Source organism: Neurospora hispaniola (genome assembly GCF_033458365.1).
Source record: "Neurospora hispaniola strain FGSC 10403 chromosome Unknown B0T23scaffold_1, whole genome shotgun sequence".
In the NCBI taxonomy this organism is placed as follows: domain Eukaryota; kingdom Fungi; phylum Ascomycota; class Sordariomycetes; order Sordariales; family Sordariaceae; genus Neurospora; species Neurospora hispaniola.
This window is the reverse complement of record NW_026944406.1, coordinates 671,632-690,438: the sequence shown is the minus strand read 5'-3', so window position 1 is coordinate 690,438 and position 18,807 is coordinate 671,632. Positions and strand designations below refer to the sequence as shown.

At 50.8% G+C, this 18,807-nt stretch overlaps 8 protein-coding genes across 8 annotated transcripts; 4 read left to right on the top strand and 4 right to left on the bottom strand.

Moving 5' to 3' along the window:
* The first annotated feature begins 195 nt into the window (after positions 1–195).
* B0T23DRAFT_3558 (uncharacterized protein) lies at positions 196–4,177 on the top strand. Its single transcript, XM_062836167.1, has 3 exons — positions 196–457; positions 558–3,088; positions 3,285–4,177. The coding sequence occupies exons 1-3, from the start codon at positions 395–397 to the stop codon at positions 3,703–3,705; spliced, it is 3,015 nt and encodes a 1,004-aa protein (XP_062696519.1). The 5' UTR covers positions 196–394; the 3' UTR covers positions 3,706–4,177.
* A 1,298-nt stretch (positions 4,178–5,475) lies between these two features.
* B0T23DRAFT_306354 (uncharacterized protein) lies at positions 5,476–5,862 on the top strand (the record flags this gene model as incomplete). Its single annotated transcript, XM_062834372.1, has 1 exon — positions 5,476–5,862. One exon carries the CDS (start codon positions 5,476–5,478, stop codon positions 5,860–5,862), a length of 387 nt encoding a protein of 128 aa, XP_062696518.1.
* Positions 5,863–6,600: 738 nt separating this feature from the next.
* B0T23DRAFT_433829 (uncharacterized protein) lies at positions 6,601–8,020 on the bottom strand (the record flags this gene model as incomplete). The annotated part of the gene is made up of 3 exons (XM_062840471.1): positions 7,588–8,020; positions 7,337–7,376; positions 6,601–6,904 (listed from the first exon to the last, which is right to left on the bottom strand). The coding sequence occupies exons 1-3, from the start codon at positions 7,775–7,777 to the stop codon at positions 6,601–6,603; spliced, it is 534 nt and encodes a 177-aa protein (XP_062696517.1). The 5' UTR covers positions 7,778–8,020.
* A 676-nt stretch (positions 8,021–8,696) lies between these two features.
* On the top strand, positions 8,697–9,143 carry B0T23DRAFT_400603 (uncharacterized protein; the record flags this gene model as incomplete). The annotated part of the gene is made up of 2 exons (XM_062838507.1): positions 8,697–8,940; positions 9,067–9,143. The coding sequence occupies 2 exons, from the start codon at positions 8,697–8,699 to the stop codon at positions 9,141–9,143; spliced, it is 321 nt and encodes a 106-aa protein (XP_062696516.1).
* Positions 9,144–9,237: 94 nt separating this feature from the next.
* On the bottom strand, positions 9,238–11,016 carry B0T23DRAFT_424421 (uncharacterized protein; the record flags this gene model as incomplete). The annotated part of the gene is made up of 2 exons (XM_062839852.1): positions 9,238–10,694; positions 10,866–11,016. The coding sequence occupies 2 exons, from the start codon at positions 11,014–11,016 to the stop codon at positions 9,238–9,240; spliced, it is 1,608 nt and encodes a 535-aa protein (XP_062696515.1).
* Positions 11,017–11,971: 955 nt separating this feature from the next.
* B0T23DRAFT_368757 (ribonuclease-III-like-domain-containing protein) lies at positions 11,972–13,571 on the bottom strand. Its single transcript, XM_062836467.1, has 3 exons — positions 12,679–13,571; positions 12,348–12,574; positions 11,972–12,279 (listed from the first exon to the last, which is right to left on the bottom strand). The coding sequence occupies exons 1-3, from the start codon at positions 13,109–13,111 to the stop codon at positions 12,136–12,138; spliced, it is 804 nt and encodes a 267-aa protein (XP_062696514.1). The 5' UTR covers positions 13,112–13,571; the 3' UTR covers positions 11,972–12,135.
* Positions 13,572–13,671: 100 nt separating this feature from the next.
* B0T23DRAFT_368756 (histone acetylation protein-domain-containing protein) lies at positions 13,672–16,049 on the top strand. The gene has a single exon (XM_062836466.1). It carries the CDS (start codon positions 14,031–14,033, stop codon positions 15,861–15,863), a length of 1,833 nt encoding a protein of 610 aa, XP_062696513.1. The 5' UTR covers positions 13,672–14,030; the 3' UTR covers positions 15,864–16,049.
* Positions 16,050–16,377: 328 nt separating this feature from the next.
* On the bottom strand, positions 16,378–16,566 carry B0T23DRAFT_307868 (uncharacterized protein; the record flags this gene model as incomplete). Its single annotated transcript, XM_062834442.1, has 1 exon — positions 16,378–16,566. A coding segment is annotated over one exon (189 nt), but the record flags the coding sequence as incomplete, so codon positions are not given.
* Positions 16,567–18,807: the final 2,241 nt, after the last annotated feature.

The following is an 18,807-nucleotide window of genomic DNA, read 5'->3' as shown; positions in this document are numbered from 1 at the left end:
GCTCCTTCGATCTGTTTCAAACTGGCTCGACCAGTCAGTCACTCGACATCATGAACCCTGAAACTCCTCTCTTGTCTTTTTTCAGGGTCGGTCCCATAACATCCAGTCCCTCTGGCCCGACGGTTGACTGAGACCGCATCCGGATGTACACTCGACACATTCCAGGTTTATTACCGACACTAACAGCACTGCAGCTTAAGTCCGCTGACAAACCGTTAGTACAACACAACATCCACGCCAGCGTCTGACAAACCTCAACGGCGAGTATCTACCTGCCTTACCTGGTATCGTACAACCAAACCAACCTGTCAAGCCGTCGCCAAGGTGCCACAGGCCGAGACCCAAGTACCACTGATCCTCTCCATCTTCCCGACGCCATCAGGCTTGAGGCGCAATGACCTCCCCTCAAACAAGGCAGAAGCGGAAGAGAGCATGCGACTCGTGTCACCGGCGAAAGGTGTGTATTGGATAACCTCTACTGTACACTACTACATACCTCTATTGCTTCCATCCTACATAGGTATACATATACTTACTTTGTACACTACCTACACTAGATCCAATGTGATAGCGCCGATGTGCCCTCGTCCAACTGCAATTGGTGCCATCACCATGGCATGACATGCACCTTCAATCGCCGCTTGGTCGGACGAAAAACGTGGACTCGGAATAGCACCAACTCAACCTCGACCCCCTCTGCCAGTGCCGGCCCCTCCTCCCCCTCCTCGGCTATCGTCGACGTCGGTCCAGGTGTCGGCCCCTCTTCCTCCGATCCCCGTCCCCCTAACGCAACCCAACCTCAGCCGCATCCGTCACCACTCCCGCCTCACCCACAATCACTGCCACCCCTGGCCGCCCATCTTGGCATCTCGTCTAGGCCAGGATCGAACCCAGATCTCAGCAACTCCCACCATCGTCACTCATCTTCTTTCGGTGGATCGATCGACGACAAGATCCATGCCCAGCACCTGGACCCTTACCATCCACACTCGCATTCATCGTCCGCTGCCTCAACTCCTCCTTCAACATCTGCCTTTACTCGTCCAACCTCCCGTTCTGGTCATCACACCTTTCCATTTTCGGTTCATCCAAGTCCCCTGTCCCGCACCCATTCCCCTCACGGCAGTGTCTCCTCGGACCACACATACCATACCCCTGCCCAGTATCAACATCAACATCAACACCAACACCAATCACAACAACACCATCATCAACAACACCATCACCACCATCACCAAGAACCAGATCAAGTCCACCCCGTCTACACCCACTTCCCCGTCGCCAACCTCAACCTCACCCCCAACCCCGGCTGTGGATCCTACTTTGGCAAGCTCCACTTCGCCGGCTATCACTTGGGAGAAATCTCCTCCTACAACGGCATCCCCTTCTTCTCCGAAGACGGCCAAGCATGGATCCGTTCTCGTACCGGCCAACAGGCCTCCTTCCCAGCCATATGGGGTGACATTCCCCCTTGGCAGACGCGGCCCAGCGCCGATTCGGGTCTTCTCTGCAAGGTGGCAGAAAAGCCCATAGAGCAGATCGAACTGCCTGATCGCAAAATCGTCGAGCAATATCTCTCCTTCTTTATAAGTTCCGAATTCCGGCTGGCGTTTCCGCTGGTTGACCCGGTCTTGTTCAGACAGACGTTGGATTTGGCTTATGCACATGGGCAAGGGGACAGGAATGGGTTGGGTTTTGAGCAGATCACCGCCAAGGCCTGCGTGTTTGCTTTCCTGTCGGTCATTTCGCTGCTGGAGGTCGAGAGGACGCAGAGGTTCCCGGATATCCCCAACATTGATACGGATATGATGGCTGCCAAGGCGCAGATGCTTTTGCCGCTAACCATCCAGGCGCTGGATATCACCAGTCTACAAGCGTCTTTTATGCTCTGTCTGTACCAGCTCTTCTTGGGACAGGTCCAATCATCAGCTATGCTTTTGGCGTTTGCTTGTCGGATCATGTTCATGCTGGGCGGACATAAACTGTCTAATGCTTCCTGGCTACCAACTCCAGGGTCTGGTTCAGGGAGTGCAACGACCACACCGGCTTCGGCCCCCGTTGATCTCGCAGACCGTAAACGCCGTCACCTCCGCAGGCTCTTCTGGCTCTGCTACAGCGTCGACACGGATATTTCTCTCCGAACAGGCCAACCCCCTTCGATCGACGACGACCACTGCGACCTCTCCTTACCGCCAGGCTACCTCGAAATCCAATTCCTCGACCGTCGCGAGCTGGAAACCCTTAAGGAACGGCACTTTTCTTCCTTAAACTCCCACCCCAACTCTTATCCCAGCATGCCTTCCCCTTCTCCCTACCCCTACAGCCAAGGAGCAGGACCATTCGTTTCTAATAATCCCTTCAAAGCCCCCGGTGGTCCTCCTCCCACAGCCATGACATCAGCACCCCAAGGACATGGACATGGATTCGGACATCCCTCCCTTGAATTCCCCTACCTCCAACTAGACGAAACCTCCGTTCCTGCTTTACCAGGCGACCTCCGCCTAACGCTCATCAAATCCAAAACCTGCAAACTTCTGTACTCCGCCTCCGCCCTGCGCAAGTCCGACGCCGAGTTGCTGCGAGACATCCGCGAGCTAGACGACGAGCTGGAAAGGTGGCGGCTATCCGTGCCAGAATGGTATCGGCCTGCGTTGTCGCTATCTAGGACTTCACGTGAGGGTCCTCCTCCGCGCGGCGGGGATGAAACAGGTACATGGTCATCTCATGGATCTGGACGTGCCTCTGAGCTAGATGAACGGGGACAGGGGGGGTACGGACAAAGTCAGAAGGGCCACGGAAAGACTGGTTACGACTCTACTACCATGTCGGGAGGCGAAAGCGTTCGCACCATCATTATCAACCTACAGTACCACCACCTGGTCGCCACCATTCATCAAGCGACTGGTCGCTGTCGAGCGTGGCAGAACCGGAGCTCGGTGCTAGAGGAAAGCAGCATGAGCGCCGCAAGGACGGGGGAGATGTTGATGGAAGGCGTCAGCTCGAGCTTGGCGCTCAGTGTAGAAGCCAGTCGATCGACACTTATTTACCTGCGCTCTGTTACGCGTGCCTTGCTGGGTGAAGCGTTTTGGTAGGTCTTTCTTTGTTTCTCTAATTCCTGCGCACCCACACCAGTCACTTCTCCCAACCACCATTTTACCTCTACTACCTACCTACCTACCTACCTACCTACCTACCTACCTACCTACCTACCTACCTACCTACCTACCTACCTACCTACCTACCTTTGAGGTATATACCCCCAGCCGGAACTAACAATGCCAAAGGGTCATAATCCTCTACCCAATGTCCGCAGTCATGACCATCTTCTGCTCTATCCTACTTAACCCGCTCGATCCCCAGGCCGAAGACGATTTGAGACTACTGGAATCCGCTCCAGATTTGATCAAGGGGATACGTATCCGTCGACTGACGCATACGGAGCTGTTGCACTTGAAGACGGTGGATGAGTTCATGGGGGAGTTGATGAGGTTGGGTGGGTGTGCGATTCGACGGGCCAAGGAGGAGAAGAGGGAGAGGGAGATGAGGGATTTGGAGCGAAGGAGGATGGGAGGGTTGGGGGGGTATAGGGTGCCGGAGTTGTTGAGTGAGGGTAGTGGGGGGGTAAGACGGCGAGAGGGATGGCGATGGGGAGTGCTTGGGGGTGTTGGATGGAATACCTGTAAGGACTGTGAAATGGCTCCCTGAATCATGTGTGTCTGTGTAGAGAAGTGATGGTGGATATACTGGGGGCGTATAAAAGGGCATTTCAGGATTGGGAGGGAATTCATGACCGCAGTGTTTTTGGTTTGCTTCGTTGGATCTGTACAGGTACAGGTAGAAGAGGTCATACTAGGTACTTGGAGACTGAGGTACTTGCATTTCACTGGTTGAGTTCTCCTCCTTTATCACTTCATCATACCATGTCTTGTGCTAACAATGTCCGCGTCGTTTATTGTTCATAACTGGTATCATGGGATCAAGGAGGTGTTCTGTGCAACCTTTACGCTTCTTGAAAGAAAAGGAGGAACAAGTTCCTGAAAATGGGCGTGGAAGAAAAGATGTTGATGGACATAACCAGCCGTCCCAACAAACGCTCGGTTGGTTGAAAATGCTTCTATGACAACGCTCCGTGCGTAGTGTACTATTGGTGGGCAGACAGTCGGTCGGTGTGATGGTTTAGGTTCCATCCTCGGGTGAGGCGTCACTGTTTGCTTCAATCACCTCACCTAGGCCATCCCGGTCCGCGTCTCCGATCACATATCGTTTTTGTTAGGTAAGATAGCCAACTCCTCCCTTTCTTCTTCTTTTTCTTCACTCGCTTAGGTTCCTAGAGGTAGGTTCCAGTGTTTATCACCTCTAGATATCTGCGGCTGGATCTTTGCTGTGTAGGTATGACGTGGGTGGCTTGTCCCAGCCGTCTTCTTTCATGTCACGGGTGCCAAAGCAGCGGTAGTCCAGGGGGTTGTCGATAACGGATATACAACACGAAAAACGAAATACTTTATTCACCGGCTTCAGACACGGCTCGTTGGATTTATTGATGTTTCTCGACCCCCGATGTAGCACGCGCTCTGCTTGTGGACAAACAGCAACTACACCTCTACCAAGGAGAAAGAGGAGGTGAAATGCACTAAAGGAAGAAGGGCGTTTGAGGTCATCGACAGTCTCTTATGACGAGATGGCTGAGCTTTTGTGATTTTCTACTAAGCAGATCATCGTCTACGAGACGGTCTCCTACCTCTAGAGGTAGTCAAGCAGTCGGCAATGGCATCACGGCGAGATAGACGGAGATGAACCAGGGGTCTCTTGGGGATTGTCGTATCGGGTGAAAAAGACTGGAGTCGGATTTGGGTCTCCAGACTCGTTGGGGGAGCATGGAGATGTCTCTGGGCGGTTCAGGTCTTTGAGAAGACGTCGCCAACGCCCAGGTGATATTATCTCTTCGATGTTGTTATCCCTTCTTTGGTGAGTTGTTCGTTCCCTGTTGGTGCTTTCATATATGTCGATGGTATATTGTAGGTCTTTGTTCACTCTGAGAAGTAAAGCGCAGAATCTTTCCCATCGCCAACTGGGCTTGGGCCAACTTTGGTGAGACGTTTACAACATGAAAGGAAAGGAGAGCCTACAGGGTCTTCTTTGACTGACTCTGAGATGAAGCAGAAGACGGAGAATGGAGTGATGGTACCTATGAGCCAGAACTTGCATACCTATAAAGCTGTTGATGGTCTTCCGATGGAGATGGTTTCTCTCAGCATCAGTTCGATCAACCCTGTCTAGCACCCAGTATAAACCTTCACCAAATCTTTCTCATTACGATACTGGCAGGAACAAAATCCCCAACCCGTCAAATACCACTACATCAACATCCACCCTCCCTCTATCTCCCAACCTCGAGCCCAAAACCGACGCACAACTGCACACGGCAGTGATCACCCCAACACACTATCAACAATAACAAGTCTCAAGACAAAAACAATGTGCCACTGGATCGCACAGTACCGCTGCTTATGCCGCTGCCTAGTCGGCTCCGCAACCATTTGTCCCGATAGATTGAAATCCGCGCCCTTCCTCGCACTTCCCGAGGGCATCAAGGAGCACAAACTCGATGAGGGTTATGATCCAGCCAGCTGTCCAAACCTCAAGAAGACCGTTGATATCCACGAGGAGGGTACTTTGCTGGACAGCTGCTCGGCGTCGACCACCAGTATTTGCCCCATTTCAAAAATGGGTACGAGCAAAGGCTCAAGATCGGTTGATGAATCCAAGGTGGAGGCCATTATGAAGAGAGATGATCACGGTACGGAGGTCGCGTTGCATATCACAATGTACGACCGGGATGCTGCGCTTGCTAAGGAGAGTTAGGTGTGTCCTGGGTTCCATTGAGTTGAGAATTAGGTAGGTACCTTAGGGTACCTGTGGATCAGGATCCAATTGGGGTCTAGGTACCTAGATAGTACATGGTCGTGGCGGATTGTTCAAGGCCGTGGATGCAGTTTCCCGGTAAATGGGAAGGTTGATTTGGGGTAACGAAGTGAGATTTAGTTAAAGACAGGAGGATACAGAAGCCAGGAGTCATTGACCTGCAGGCCAGGCATTCGAATTTGGTTCTTCTATCAACCCAATCCCAGTCGTCACAATCAGATACTCGAATATCGTTTTTTTCCTTTCCCTTTGTGTAGTTCCGCAGTGTGAATCCAAGGCTTACCTCATACAGCAAGTGTCAGTTGTGGGAAAACCGGGCAGGGAAGAAAATGGATCTACCTGCCCCTAGTAACCTAGTAGGTAAAAGAGCGCTGAAGGAGAAAAAACAGAGAAGAAGCAGAATACCAACGGCAAACAAAAAACCTTTGAAAATAGAATGACGAATCCAGGAGGCCAAATATCCCTCTACCACCTCTAGGGGTAGCATCCATCTACCTACTTGCAAATAAAAAACATCGCTCTCATCCCCAACACCACGTAACTCACAACCATACATCCACTGGGTCATCATTCACAACCAATTACCTAAGCACCCCCTTTACTTCCACGTCCTTCCCGTCTTCCCTCATCCCCATCCCCCTTCTCTTTTCCCTAGTGTAATCACTAAGGTAGGTACTTCTACCACTGCGGCATATCCGGCGGCGCCCCCATCGACGACCCCTTCCAGATATTCGCACCCCTAACCTTAGCCTTACAATCACCACACATATCCACCTCCTTCGTGGTTGTTTCTGTCGTCTGCCCGTCTTTACATCCACCAAAGGCCAGTGGTTTAGCCGTGTGCTCCGCTTTGAGCACTTCGTAGCAGGTGTTTCGGTCAATGTCGGATTGGGTGAGGTTCTTGCAGTGGGAGCAATAGGTTTCGTTGAAGGTTATTGTGCACATTTTGCTTGGGGGGTCGAATTGGGAATAGGAATGGGGGCTGTAGTTGGGAGTGTGAATAGAAGTGGTAATAAGCTGGTTATTCCGGTGGCTTGGTGATGCCTTTATTGTTCGTTGTGTTGTTGGGGCATGTTACCTCTTATAAGTAAGTATTGTACTGGGCGCGAATTTCTCGCTGCTGCTGCTTTTCTGCTTCATGGTTGTGAATGGCGAGGGTTGGTGAATCATTGAGTGTTGGGAATTACTCAAAACACGCCCAGTGAGTCCGGGTCTGCATCCTGCAAACGGACTATACTTCTCTAATCCAAAGATACCTCTAAAGAGTAGTAACTGCCAATGAATTTGGCAATTCGAATTACCTTCTACCTACCTTACCTACATGTACTTGCCTGTACTTACGTGCCCCTATCTTGTAGAATATACCTCTAATCAAGTCCCCGCAACCAAAAACCATCACATCCATTCCAATAACCAACTTCCAGCCCCAACGCCAAAGTCACCGCACAACCGGCCTACATACAGGTAGGTACATCCGCTTATTACTAACTATAACAACTCATTTGAAGCATCCCTTTTACTCCCATCCCTTTTCCTCCCTCCTCACCTGTTCCTCCCTCCTCACCTGCTCCTCATCTGCCCTGCTCCTCACCTCACCTCCCAATTATAGCGCACCCATCGCCGCCGCCTTCCACGCATCAACCTCATCATTTATCTTTTTCTTACATCCATCACACATCCCTTCCTCTTTCGTATTCGTCACCGATGTCTGGCCTTCTTTACACCCCCCGAAATCTAGGGGATTCATGGTGAACTCGGAGTTCCAGACTTCGTAGCATTTACTGCGGTCGACCTCGGATTCAATCAGGGTCTTGCAGCGGGAGCATTTAGTTTCGTTGTAGGTTACTGTGCACATTTTGTGGGGGTGAGGGGGGGTGGGATAATGGGGGGTGGTGTGAATAGGTAGGTAGAGGTAGAAGCAATGACTGGAAGCTTTTCCGGTAGCTTAGAGGTAGTAGAGGCGATTAAGGCAATAAGATACCTAAGCAAAGGCGTCCATTGTGCATTGTGTTGTGTCGTCTTGCTTACTTATAGTAAAGGCTGAGTTCCTTATCCCGACAAACTGGTTTTGTTTCATGGTCGTGAATGGCGAGGCTGGTGGATCATTGAGCGTAAGGTATTGCTAACTACACGAGCAAGGCCAGGTCTGTAAATGGACTATGTGATCCCAAGATGAAGCGAGACGGCGGCCCATGAATCTGGAAGCTCTGGATTACTCAAGTGTCTGTCAGTCTGGCAGTCTGTCAGTCTGTGTCTCATGGCGGCTGTCTTGACTCGTCTGACCTCAATTAATAGAGAGAGGCTTGTCAGTGTGTAAAGAAGTTGGCACGAGAATAGTACCTTTATCCGATAGTCCTGAACGCGTTGAGGAAGGGATGAAAAGAAGAGACATAGAGTTCGTTCCTCAACAGCACTTGCTAGAGGTATTCGTTATCGGCTGTACCGTTGACTCGGCTACGTAGGAACATCAGATAACAGAACCATGGGAACCGCGTGATAGCTTTTGTACCTCTACGCGTGCTCATCCGGTCTGAACTCAACGAGACCAGGCTATTGTGAAGTTTTGACAATAGCACAAAAGCATGTCGATTATTCCTCCGACAAGTTCACAAGAAAGATATAAAACACCTTCCAAGAACCCCTCAACTTTGTCGCTCTCTTCCAAGAACACTTTGTGACCAAAAGACCAAGAACCAAGCAAAGAAAGTCCACCTAGACTTTCACTCAAAGAAACACAACACAAGCAACAAGCTCTGCACTCACAAAACAACAAGATGTGCACCAAAAAGCAATACCTCTTCGTAGTCTGCGGCCACACCGAATGGTGCGAGTCGCAGTGCCAGACCAAGCTGAAGCGCACCTTGATGAACCCCAAGGACGAAAAATACCCGCCGCCTTGCGTCCCCGTCACGGAGGTGACCGACCCCATCAGGCTGGTGGGCAAATGCAGCACTTGCCGTCCCAGAACTCGCAGTGCGCGCAGTGCTTTCGGCACTACCAGTGCTACCAGTGCTTCCGGTGCTTGAACAACAAGAGGAAGAAGGGGGTCCAGGTGTGGCACTCGGCCTGACAAGGAATGATGGGAGATAAGAGGTAAATGCTTCTTGAGAACTGATAAAGTAGAGTTTCCTAACATTGTGACAGGAAGGGACGCCGAGGGAAGTTTAGAAGTAGGTTGCCGACTAAGGCTGTGGTGGAACAACCTGATTGAGAAAAGGTAGGGAACGCAATGCAAAGACGATGGCATGGACAAGGGAATGCGATGGATGAACAACATACCCGTAGATGTACTTCCAATAACAACTAAATCTTGCTCTAAGCCTTCCTCCTCTTGGCAGAAGGTTCATCCTTCTCCTGACCCTTCTCCTTGATCAACTCCTTTTCCTGCTTCTTGACCCACGCCACAGCCTCCCTAATAATCCTCTTCTCGCCCGCCCTAACCCACACAGCCATCTCCTTCCTCGTCGTCGGCCTCCCGCCCTCAATCCCCGCAAGAACCTTCTCATCCTCCTCCAAACTCGTAGCATACTGCCCCTCCCTCTCCTCCAACGCCTTCCTCACGCCACCCAACAAGATCTCCTTCCTCACAGTCTTGTTTCCCAACGCCTCCGCCACCGCCCTATCCCCTGTCCCAACCACCTTCTTCACAGCCTTCAGGTACGTCTTGACCTGCTCCTCCAACTCCTCCGGCAATCCCATAAACTCCGCTTCACCGTGGACTTGCCCCTCCGAATCCGGATCCTCGCTCTGTCGTTCCAACACAAAACTATCCTCCCACTCTCCCTCCTCCTCCTTCTGCTCCTCAACCAACTCCTCGACCTTTGCCCAATCCACCTCCTTCTTCCTCCCCTTTATTCCCTCCACCATCTTCTTCAAGCCCCCTTCCACCAACCCCCACCCCACCTCCACCACATCATACCGCGCATGATTCGGCGTGACATAGCCATACCTTCTCAACAGCTCCGCACTGCTCAGCGGCCCATAATAATTAAGAATCTCCTCCCCTTCTTTGATCTCCCTCAGCGACGTAGCCGTCAGGCACGCCTCTCCATGATTAATATGCGCATTAAACACCGCATCGGCATTGAGCATATCCGCCATGGGCACCATCCCCATCGTATCATTCATTCCCCCGATTCTATCCTCGACCCACCCATCTTCTTCCTCTTCTTCATCCCCTTGGTCGTCATCCTCCTCCTTGGCCAAATCAAAAGCATACGCCATGATCGCCGACCCCATCCTATGTCCCAGCTTCAACAATTCGCCCTCCTCCAACCTTTGTGTCTTTGGTGTTCCCGCAGGGTAGAAAACGTCTTGATTCTCTTGCACCACCTTGACGATTTTCGTGCGAATCATCTTATCCGCCTCGTCCTTGCCTACTTTGGCTACTAGCGCACTAGCTTGCAACTCGGCCAGTTCCGCCTCAGTCCAAAACATGGGCGTGTCGAACTGGTGCGGGAGGACAGACAGGTAAGGGGACCAATTTGAAGAAGAACCCTGGAGGTACTCGTGCATGAGAATCAGGATGAGTAAAGTCCAGGAGTCCTGGGACTGGGAGTCTTCCGCGTCGTCGTCGTCGTCATTTTCGGGGGAGGGCGGCTCGTCGTCGGCGTCGGCGGTGTGGGAGGGGGATTCCTCGGCGACGGTGGGTTCGGCGGGTCCTTTGAAGAGGTGCGGCAGCTTTTTGGCGAGGGGGGAGGTGGTGGCGCAGAGGATGGAGGCGCGGGGGATGGTGAAGAGGGTTGTGTCGGCGGGGATGGGGGCGGTTGCGACTGGGAGGAGGGTGTTAGTGATTGTTTGATAGTGTAGATAGTAGAGGGGTGTGAGAACAAGGTGGTGAAAGTCGTGAGCTTTAAGTTGAGAGGGAGTGGATTGACATGAGAGGTGAAGGACACTTGGCGATATTTCGCGACTGGGTTGAGTTGGAAAGGAGAAAAACTCACTAATACCACGGCCGGCGCTCTTGTCTCTCAGATCAACAAGCTTGATGTCCTTGTGAAAGGTGGCGCCGGGCTGGCTTGTGAACCATTCGAGGAACTTTTGAGTTTGCTGCTCAAAGTCACCGGCGGGTACGGTATCCGTGGTGGTGGCCATGGCGGGCAACGGTAGTTGAATGAGCGAGGTAATTGTTTGAGTCCAAAGGAATGACCAGTGATGTTCCGACAAAGAATCTTTGCCAGGGTAGGTGAGAGGTTGGAAAGTGGTGATTTCAGAATTCACCGTTCTGAGATGGTGAAATTTCCAAAAGGCCGAGATAACTCCAGCGATCTTCCGACTTGTTAGTGGACTTCTCAAGGGTGGCTCGTGCACATCTGACAAATAATGAGGGTTAGGGTTTCACTCGCTCCTCGACCGCCACGGTTAAAGATGCGCTTGACGCAGATAAAACAAAGAAAAGGGGGTAAGACCATTCACTGGCTCTAGAAAAATGGACATAAAGCAAATACAACGTGTCATTTGCTTCATTGTGCCTTGTAGGTTGGTCCCCAAGTTGACAGTTAGTCCTTGCCTTATGGTGTTTCTCTTCGACTCTTGTGCGTGGTGCTTTCCCCTAACTCAAATCGGTTGTGCAGGGAAGGTTGGAAAATGCTCTTGAAAGTCTGTTGCTAGCCGCCAATGTATACGATACCGCGCTTTTCCACCATCAGATACCGACATGTGTTGCCTTTAAGATAGGAGAGTGCGGCGCGGGGTTGAGTACCAGTGAGCAAGAACGTGTGTGAGGAACGCCAGAAAGTCCTGAAAGTGGTCGAGCTGCTCCGAGTGTGAAGATGGTCGATGGTTGTTGAAAGGGGGTGGAGAGTTGCTGACAATCGGGTCCTTTGAAGGTTGGCAAGTTACCGCTGGTAATGCGATACGTTATGGTCTGTCGGCTGTTGAATTCAAGCGAGTGACATGTTTCTCTGCCGGCTCCTTCGTGGTCCGACGTCACGTCGTTTGCCTTCTCTGCTGTTAGCTCCACGGTTAGTCCATCACATGCAACACACTTCAGCACCCCCCGATGCTCAAGATGCAATGTCGCAGTCCTCAAGAACTTGATCGAACCGTCTTGCATGCAAACAATAATCATTCTGGACTCCGGCCCGCAGGTATGAAATGGGTATGCGGGATTATGCCAGCCTCTATGCCCATCGATATAGTACAGGGGTGTATACAATAAAGGGATGCTTCTTCTCTTTCTTCACTTTCCGTTTTCTCTCTTCTTGGCGCTCCTCACGCTCCGAGCCTCTTGAGGATCTTCTCTCTGACGATGCGCTGAGCGACAGCGGCACCCTTTTCTAACGAGATGGCGCCAATGATGGCGAAGAGGGTGGAGTTGAGGACGACGACGACACCGGAGGATTCGAGATCTTCGGGCTAAAGAATTACACAAGGTTTCGTGTTAGCAAGTAGCAAGCTCTGGGATCAAGACATGAGGGTGTTACCATTCTGGGCTTCCACCGCATGACGGTGAGCAAGCCAAAGTCGATGCCCATCCGTGCGATCTTGGTCTTGTCCATAATGTCTAGCGGTTGCGTGTAGATGAGCTTGTCGATGTTGGCCAGGGCGGCGTGGTTGTAGGGCGTGCGGCCGTACTTGTCGACGATGGGCTCGTTAAGGACGGGGCTGGTGAGAATAGAGCGGGTCGTCTCGAGGGCGATTATTTGACGGCCTGACAGAAATTTGTTAGCCGTGGTCTGTATTGTTGTTTCCGTCGCGAGATATCCGTCTCCCCAAATATTTCCTCTTGCGACCGAGACCACTGCCAGAACGTACCGAGGAAAGCCAGCCGTGTGTTGTAACCTCTCCTTCCGTAGTCGAAACTCTTGTGGGTGACGGCCAGCCACTTGGTCTCCTCTGATAGCATCCTGCTGCCGCCCTGGCCAAGGAAGGCGTCGTAAAAGGCATCCAACTTTGCCGGGTCGCTGTTGACCATCCACTGCTTGCGCCTGGGGTCCTTGACGAGGTTGAGGGAGAAACCGGGGCCCTTCATGCGCTCGGGGGTGTAGGACCACCTTGGCCTGGGCTGCTGCGAGCTGCTGCTGCCGGAAGCATCTTGTTCTTGTTGGACAGCCGACGACGACGAGACCTGGCGGGCGACGGGGACGGCAGCGAGTTGTTGGACAGCGACAGGTCGCCTAGAGCATTGCTGGGCAACAGTCTTGCACGTCGAGGCGAAGACGGAACGGGAGGGTGTGAGGGCGGCCATTGTGGTCTATTTTTTTTCTTTTATTTTGGATGCGACTGGAGATGCGACCACCCGAGGCGAGACCGTGGAGATACTACTACGAGGTTGAAGGTATGGATGGAGATGTGGATGGATGTGACGGGGTCGTGGGGTAGAAAGAGGTCGAGGTCGGAGATGGGCGCCCGTTTCCACACTGGCTCGCAAAACACCACCACCAAAGATTCCGGAGTCCTTCAAGGAAAGATGTCGCGCGGCTGACTGATCGGCTCGGCGCGGTCGGTGCACAGGCTGGGGAGTGGTTCGACGGGTCGCTGAGCGGAAAGTCCAAAGTCCCAAGGCAAGGCTCCGGGTCCGTTCGCGTGCCTGGAGTGGGACGGCAAGACGGGAATTTTTTGCGACCGATCGAGGGACGGGACTGGACTGGATGGACCCCTCCCTCGGCGGGCAGGCTTGGATACGGGCGGGCCTAGCTCGGGTGGTCTGTGCGTTGACGGATGGTCACTTCACAAGTACTTGACCTTCCTTCTTCCCTCCCGTTCCGGGGTCCTGTTGCTCAAAAAGGTACATCGGTCAGGTACCTTTGAGAAGAACTGCAAAGAGCAGGGGACGCTCAGGTCCGCAAACCAATCGATTTACACGGCGCGGGCAGCCCTGTCGCGTCCAGGGCACCTCCACTGTTGGTTCAGTGCCTGGGGCTGTTAGTGCTTCCTTGTCGCGTCCCTTGCAGTTAAACTTCCTTTTGTTCATCTCTTCAGTTCCCTTCTTCTTCCCCAGCACTGCTTTTCGTCAAACAAGAAGGCTACCGACTCTTCCCCAAGGCACTCCATGCTCATCCATACCTACCTAGTCACCATGTGCTCCGGTCTGTGACCTCACTGACCATCTCAGCACCCGCAATTCCACCGTCTCCAAACGCGATCGCGACTCTTGCTCGGCCAAGATGAGCTCCTCCTCCAACCAGGTGAATGCTGGTGGCAGCACCACAAACGAACTGTTGGAGAAGCTTGCTTGTGTGCTGCCAAAGGACCTCAAGTTCTCGGTCCACCACCTATCGACACCACCCACCCGCACCGATGCTCTCTACGTACCTCCTCCGGGAGAGAAAGCCGACAAGACTTATTGCGAAAAGCACTTCCTCGCCCTTTCGATCGAAGCCCCCGTTACTGGTGCTCTCAAGCGGTCTTCCCCTGGCGCTGACGAGGCAAAATCGACCGAGACGGCAACAAAACAAGTTATCGCCTTCGCCATCGAGGTGTTCATCTTTACCACCGCCTTCCAGACAGTCCTGTTCGTCTCCAAGGCCGACTCGACCGGTTATCTCCATCTTCTCAAACTACCGAGAGGAGGTCCTTCTCCCATTAGCCAAGTCAGCTCGACCCTTGTATCCTACCTCATCCAACATCGCCGGCGAAAGAACATTGTCTCTGTCGTCAACCTCTTCGGCCGTGCGCAGAGCCAGTACCTCTTCCCAGGTAGTGGTGAAAACGACGGAATCGGGCCAGGCAGGGAGAAGCACATTCTTAGCGATCGGGGTCTCATCAAGTGGTGGTGTCGTGTTCTCAACCCGCTTCTGGAAGATCAGCGCAAGGATGATCGGGTCGCGGCTACCAAGGGATACCTCCTTGTTCCTGGTCTGGAAGAGCGGGACATGCGCGCCTTTATTCCGCGGACCGTCACCAGCGCCAACGACTGGGAAATTGGCCATCCCATGGAGAGGATATCCCACTATACCCAGGAATTCGACTGGGTACCACCTAGGTGTCTGATACCGCGATACCCAGACGACCCAAAGTCGCGTTACAGGGATGAGCTTGACGAGGAGTCTGCAAAGTGGAAGCAGGATATGGGGGCTTGGAAGAGCATTAGGACATTGAACCAGTTCTGGGATACCATGGCCTTCAGACAGGAATGCTCATCCGGGCGATTGACAGGGTTCATTTGGCTGGTCTTTGATCCCAACAAGTCGGAAACAGAAGAGCAGGCGACACAAGCCACGACGGCTTCGTTCGCAACGTCGTTTGCATCCGCGCCACTCATGACCCCAACCGGCTCTTTTGATGCTTCCACCGCCTTCCCTCCTTCCACTCCACCAAAGCGTCGTGCTGATGTGCCGGCCCGTACGCCACAAGCCAGCCCACTCAAGGCCTCTTTCACAGCTGGAGAGATTACGAATTCTCAGCCAGACATGGCCAAGGAGACCAGCAAGACAGAGAAGGAGAAGAAGAAGAAGCTAAAAGGTCGCATCACGCCTCGTGTTCCCAAAGTCAAGAAACACCAACGGAATTACCTCTTCAAGCGACCAAACACCACGGCCTACTACCATTGGCCGACCGAGGGCCGTGGCGACCTAATCGTGGACGAGCATGACTACAAGCGCGTGGTGGAGCTACTGCTGCAGCTTGATTTTGAGACGCTGGAAAAGGCTTGTAGTGCCACCAAGCGATGGATCAGCGAGGCTGGCATGGGTACCAAATGGGGACATGAGGTTGTTGGGAGGCGGGTCCAGACCGTGACAAGTGCCACTGCTGACCGGGGAAGCGCAGCTCCAGTCAACAATCTGACGGGGTTGGTGAGGAAGAAGAAGCCGGCTGCTATTGAGAGTGGCGCGGCGGACGTAAAGACGAATGGGTTAGAGGACCCCTCTACCGAGAATGGGACACCAGCAACACCAAGTGAAGCTGTCAAGCCACTGGTGCTTGAAGCGCCCAAGGTAAATGTTCTGGGGGCTGGACTGATTAGGAAGAAGCCCAAAACGTCAGCTTCGGTCCTCTGATTACTCTTTTCTTTCTTAGTCTCTATGATACCTATTTGTATTTGTTTCGTTGGCATGATACCTTTTCGGAGACAGCGGGATGGCGGAAATGGGGATGGGGTCAAATGGATGGGTGTACATAACAAGCGGACCGTGGTTTCGTGACGTGTGGATGGGTCTTGAATATTGAAATGAATTGACCGTTGGCTATGATTTAAAGTTCCTATCAACCTATCAACCTAGTACCCCTTCCGAACCCCGGCCCTTCCTCCCACCAACCTATCCACAGTCACACACCCATCACTCAACGCCTCTCGCCACGCCCTTCGCCAACCCTACTTGCATCCTCATCCCATCCGCCGCCCTCGCCGTCACCTGACTCCTCGTACTATAGTGTAATGGGTAAGTTAAACCGGTGGAGCCGGTACCGACAGGGGTTGCCGGAACCTCTTAGCATGGCCATTTGCCTTCACTACCAGAATTCTAGCTATTTATCTTCAACACCAAAAAGATCATTAATTTTCTATACTAAATACTAATATTTAGTATACATTCCATTAGCATCAATAACAACTTGGCACCTCTCTAGCATTAAAGCCAAAAGTTCTACTAAATATTCCTCTAATAATTCATTCCAAACCTCCAAAACATAGCAGCAGAGTCGTAAATAAATAGGCTTCTCATCAATACTATATTTATCCTTAATAAAATCCTTTATCCAATTCTAAATAAATTCTATTAGATTTAGATCTAGGGAAAAAGGTAGTTATTTAATAGTATTAATACCTCTATTTCGAAGCTTATTAATAATTTTAATTATAATATAATTAAGGGTATTATTTTATATTAATAAAAAAAAGTAACTATTTGCCCGAGAAGAACGGAAGTATTTATTAATAATAGGAAGGGTATATTCTCTATAGGAAATAGTATTAATAGTACCCTAATCCTTTTCTTAAAAAAAGCTTAGGCCCTTTCCTCTTCTAGAGAAACTGCTCTAAAATATTTATTTGGATTTTTTTTAATATTTTTTAATAATATAAGTAGAGTTAAATTCTTTTTTTTACTTATAAGTAACGAATTATTTCCGATAAGGGCTACCGGTTACCTAGGTTTTATTTATTTAAAAGATTAATGCCTATTGTTGAAGAGTTTAATAGATATATTCTAATACTTATTAAAGTTAAATACCCCGGTTCCGTTCCGAAATTGGAGGTTTTTTCCAGGTAGACCGCCGGCGGAATTTAAGACAATAGAGGGTATTTTTAATAATTTAAATTCTAAAAATAGCCCTAAAAAGAACTATTAATAATTGAAAAAAAGGCATCCTTCTAGTCTTTTTAGAGTTATAAACGAATTCTACTAACTCTTACTCTTGGGCTTTGTCTAAAGTTTGCGGTTAGCCCGCCCGGGGAGTAATGGCGGTAGTTTTAGACCGATAAGTATATCGGATTTAGTCTTTAGAGAAGCTAGTTATTTGGGCGATTTGACTCTAAGTAACGTTAGCGTTGAAATAAAGCGTTCTAATTCTGGTTCGCTCCTTAAGGGAGAGATGCTTCCTCCTAATAATGTTTTTGGGCCGAACTATAATACTTTAGTACTTTATTAGATAATGGTAATAAAGGTAATAAATTTAAACAATATAAAAAGAAGTATTTCAAAGTCTTTTTCTATAGAATTTTAGTAGCGAATAATATAGTGGCGATTTTGCCTGCATTTTGCATTAATTATACTTTTATTTTGAATAGAGGTACCGATAGGGGGCTGATATTCCCTATCGGTACCCGATATAGGGGTTTAACTTTTGCTCCCAACTACAGTACGCAGCTTCGGCTTCACCATACAACCCGCCGTCCTATCCATGACCAGTCCTTCTTCTCTAGCAATCAGGCCCATCTTGAATCTTTAACATCACCTTCTCCCACAACACAACCGTAATAAACTCATACCTTCTGTACACCAAAGCCACAACAACGAGTTCGTAGATTCAGGTGAAGTTGAAGAGTTGGCCTTTTTCTTCTCTTTGTTCCCTCTCCATCCCCCTCAGCCCCTCTTCCTCTTCCTCTTCATCATCCTCTCTCCCCCAATCCCCCAAACCAACAACATCCTCACCTACACTCCGCTCACCCAAAAGCTCCCTCTTGCGCCCCAACATCCACCCACCTCTATTACCATCACCTCGTATGTATGCAGAACCACCTCAAAAGTCGGATAGGTCCCACCCCTCCTTTGATACATACGGTTTTAGACGTCAAAAGCGAGGGTCGATGTTCATTTCGACTTGTCTTTGCTTGTCCCTGTCACAAAGCTGTCCTTGTTAGAGGTAGGTAGGTAGGTAGGTAGGTAGGTGTCCAGGCTCTTGAGCTTAGTTCCAAGCTACTCCAGGCGGGAGCTGCCATATGGCCGTTGCCATCCTAATGCCAGTTTAGGTATCGACGGGGAACGGCGGCGGTTCGGTTACACTACCTCTACAAGTAAGTACACCATGTAGCGAACACAATCCATTCCATACCTAGTTCACAGGATTTAGGCGAGTGCAGCGGCTCGGGTACCTAGGTCGTCAGTCCTCGGACCGTTCCTTTCGGCTGTCACTGTGATGACCCTCGAGAAAAAGTGACCTGTAATTTGGGGGATTTGGGGGTTTTGAGCTGGGTGCCCGATGTTTGGGCTCTTGTGTATGTCTGTCGGTAGAGGTAGTTAAATGGGGGAAGTTGACCCTAACCCTATTTGTTTCGTTGGGTGAGGGGGGACCTATTGGGGGAAGGTGGGAGACAATGATGTCGCTGTCGTTCTTTTTTGGGGTTCTTAGTTCAACTTCATCCAAGAAAGGATTCCCTCTTTTTACCGTGGGCCATTTACCTTTTGATTTGTTTTGATAGTTCAAATCGACAAAAGTTGATTCATACAAGACAAACAATGTTCGCGCTGCTTACGGTGTTTGTGTCTTTCCACTCAGCGTCCATGT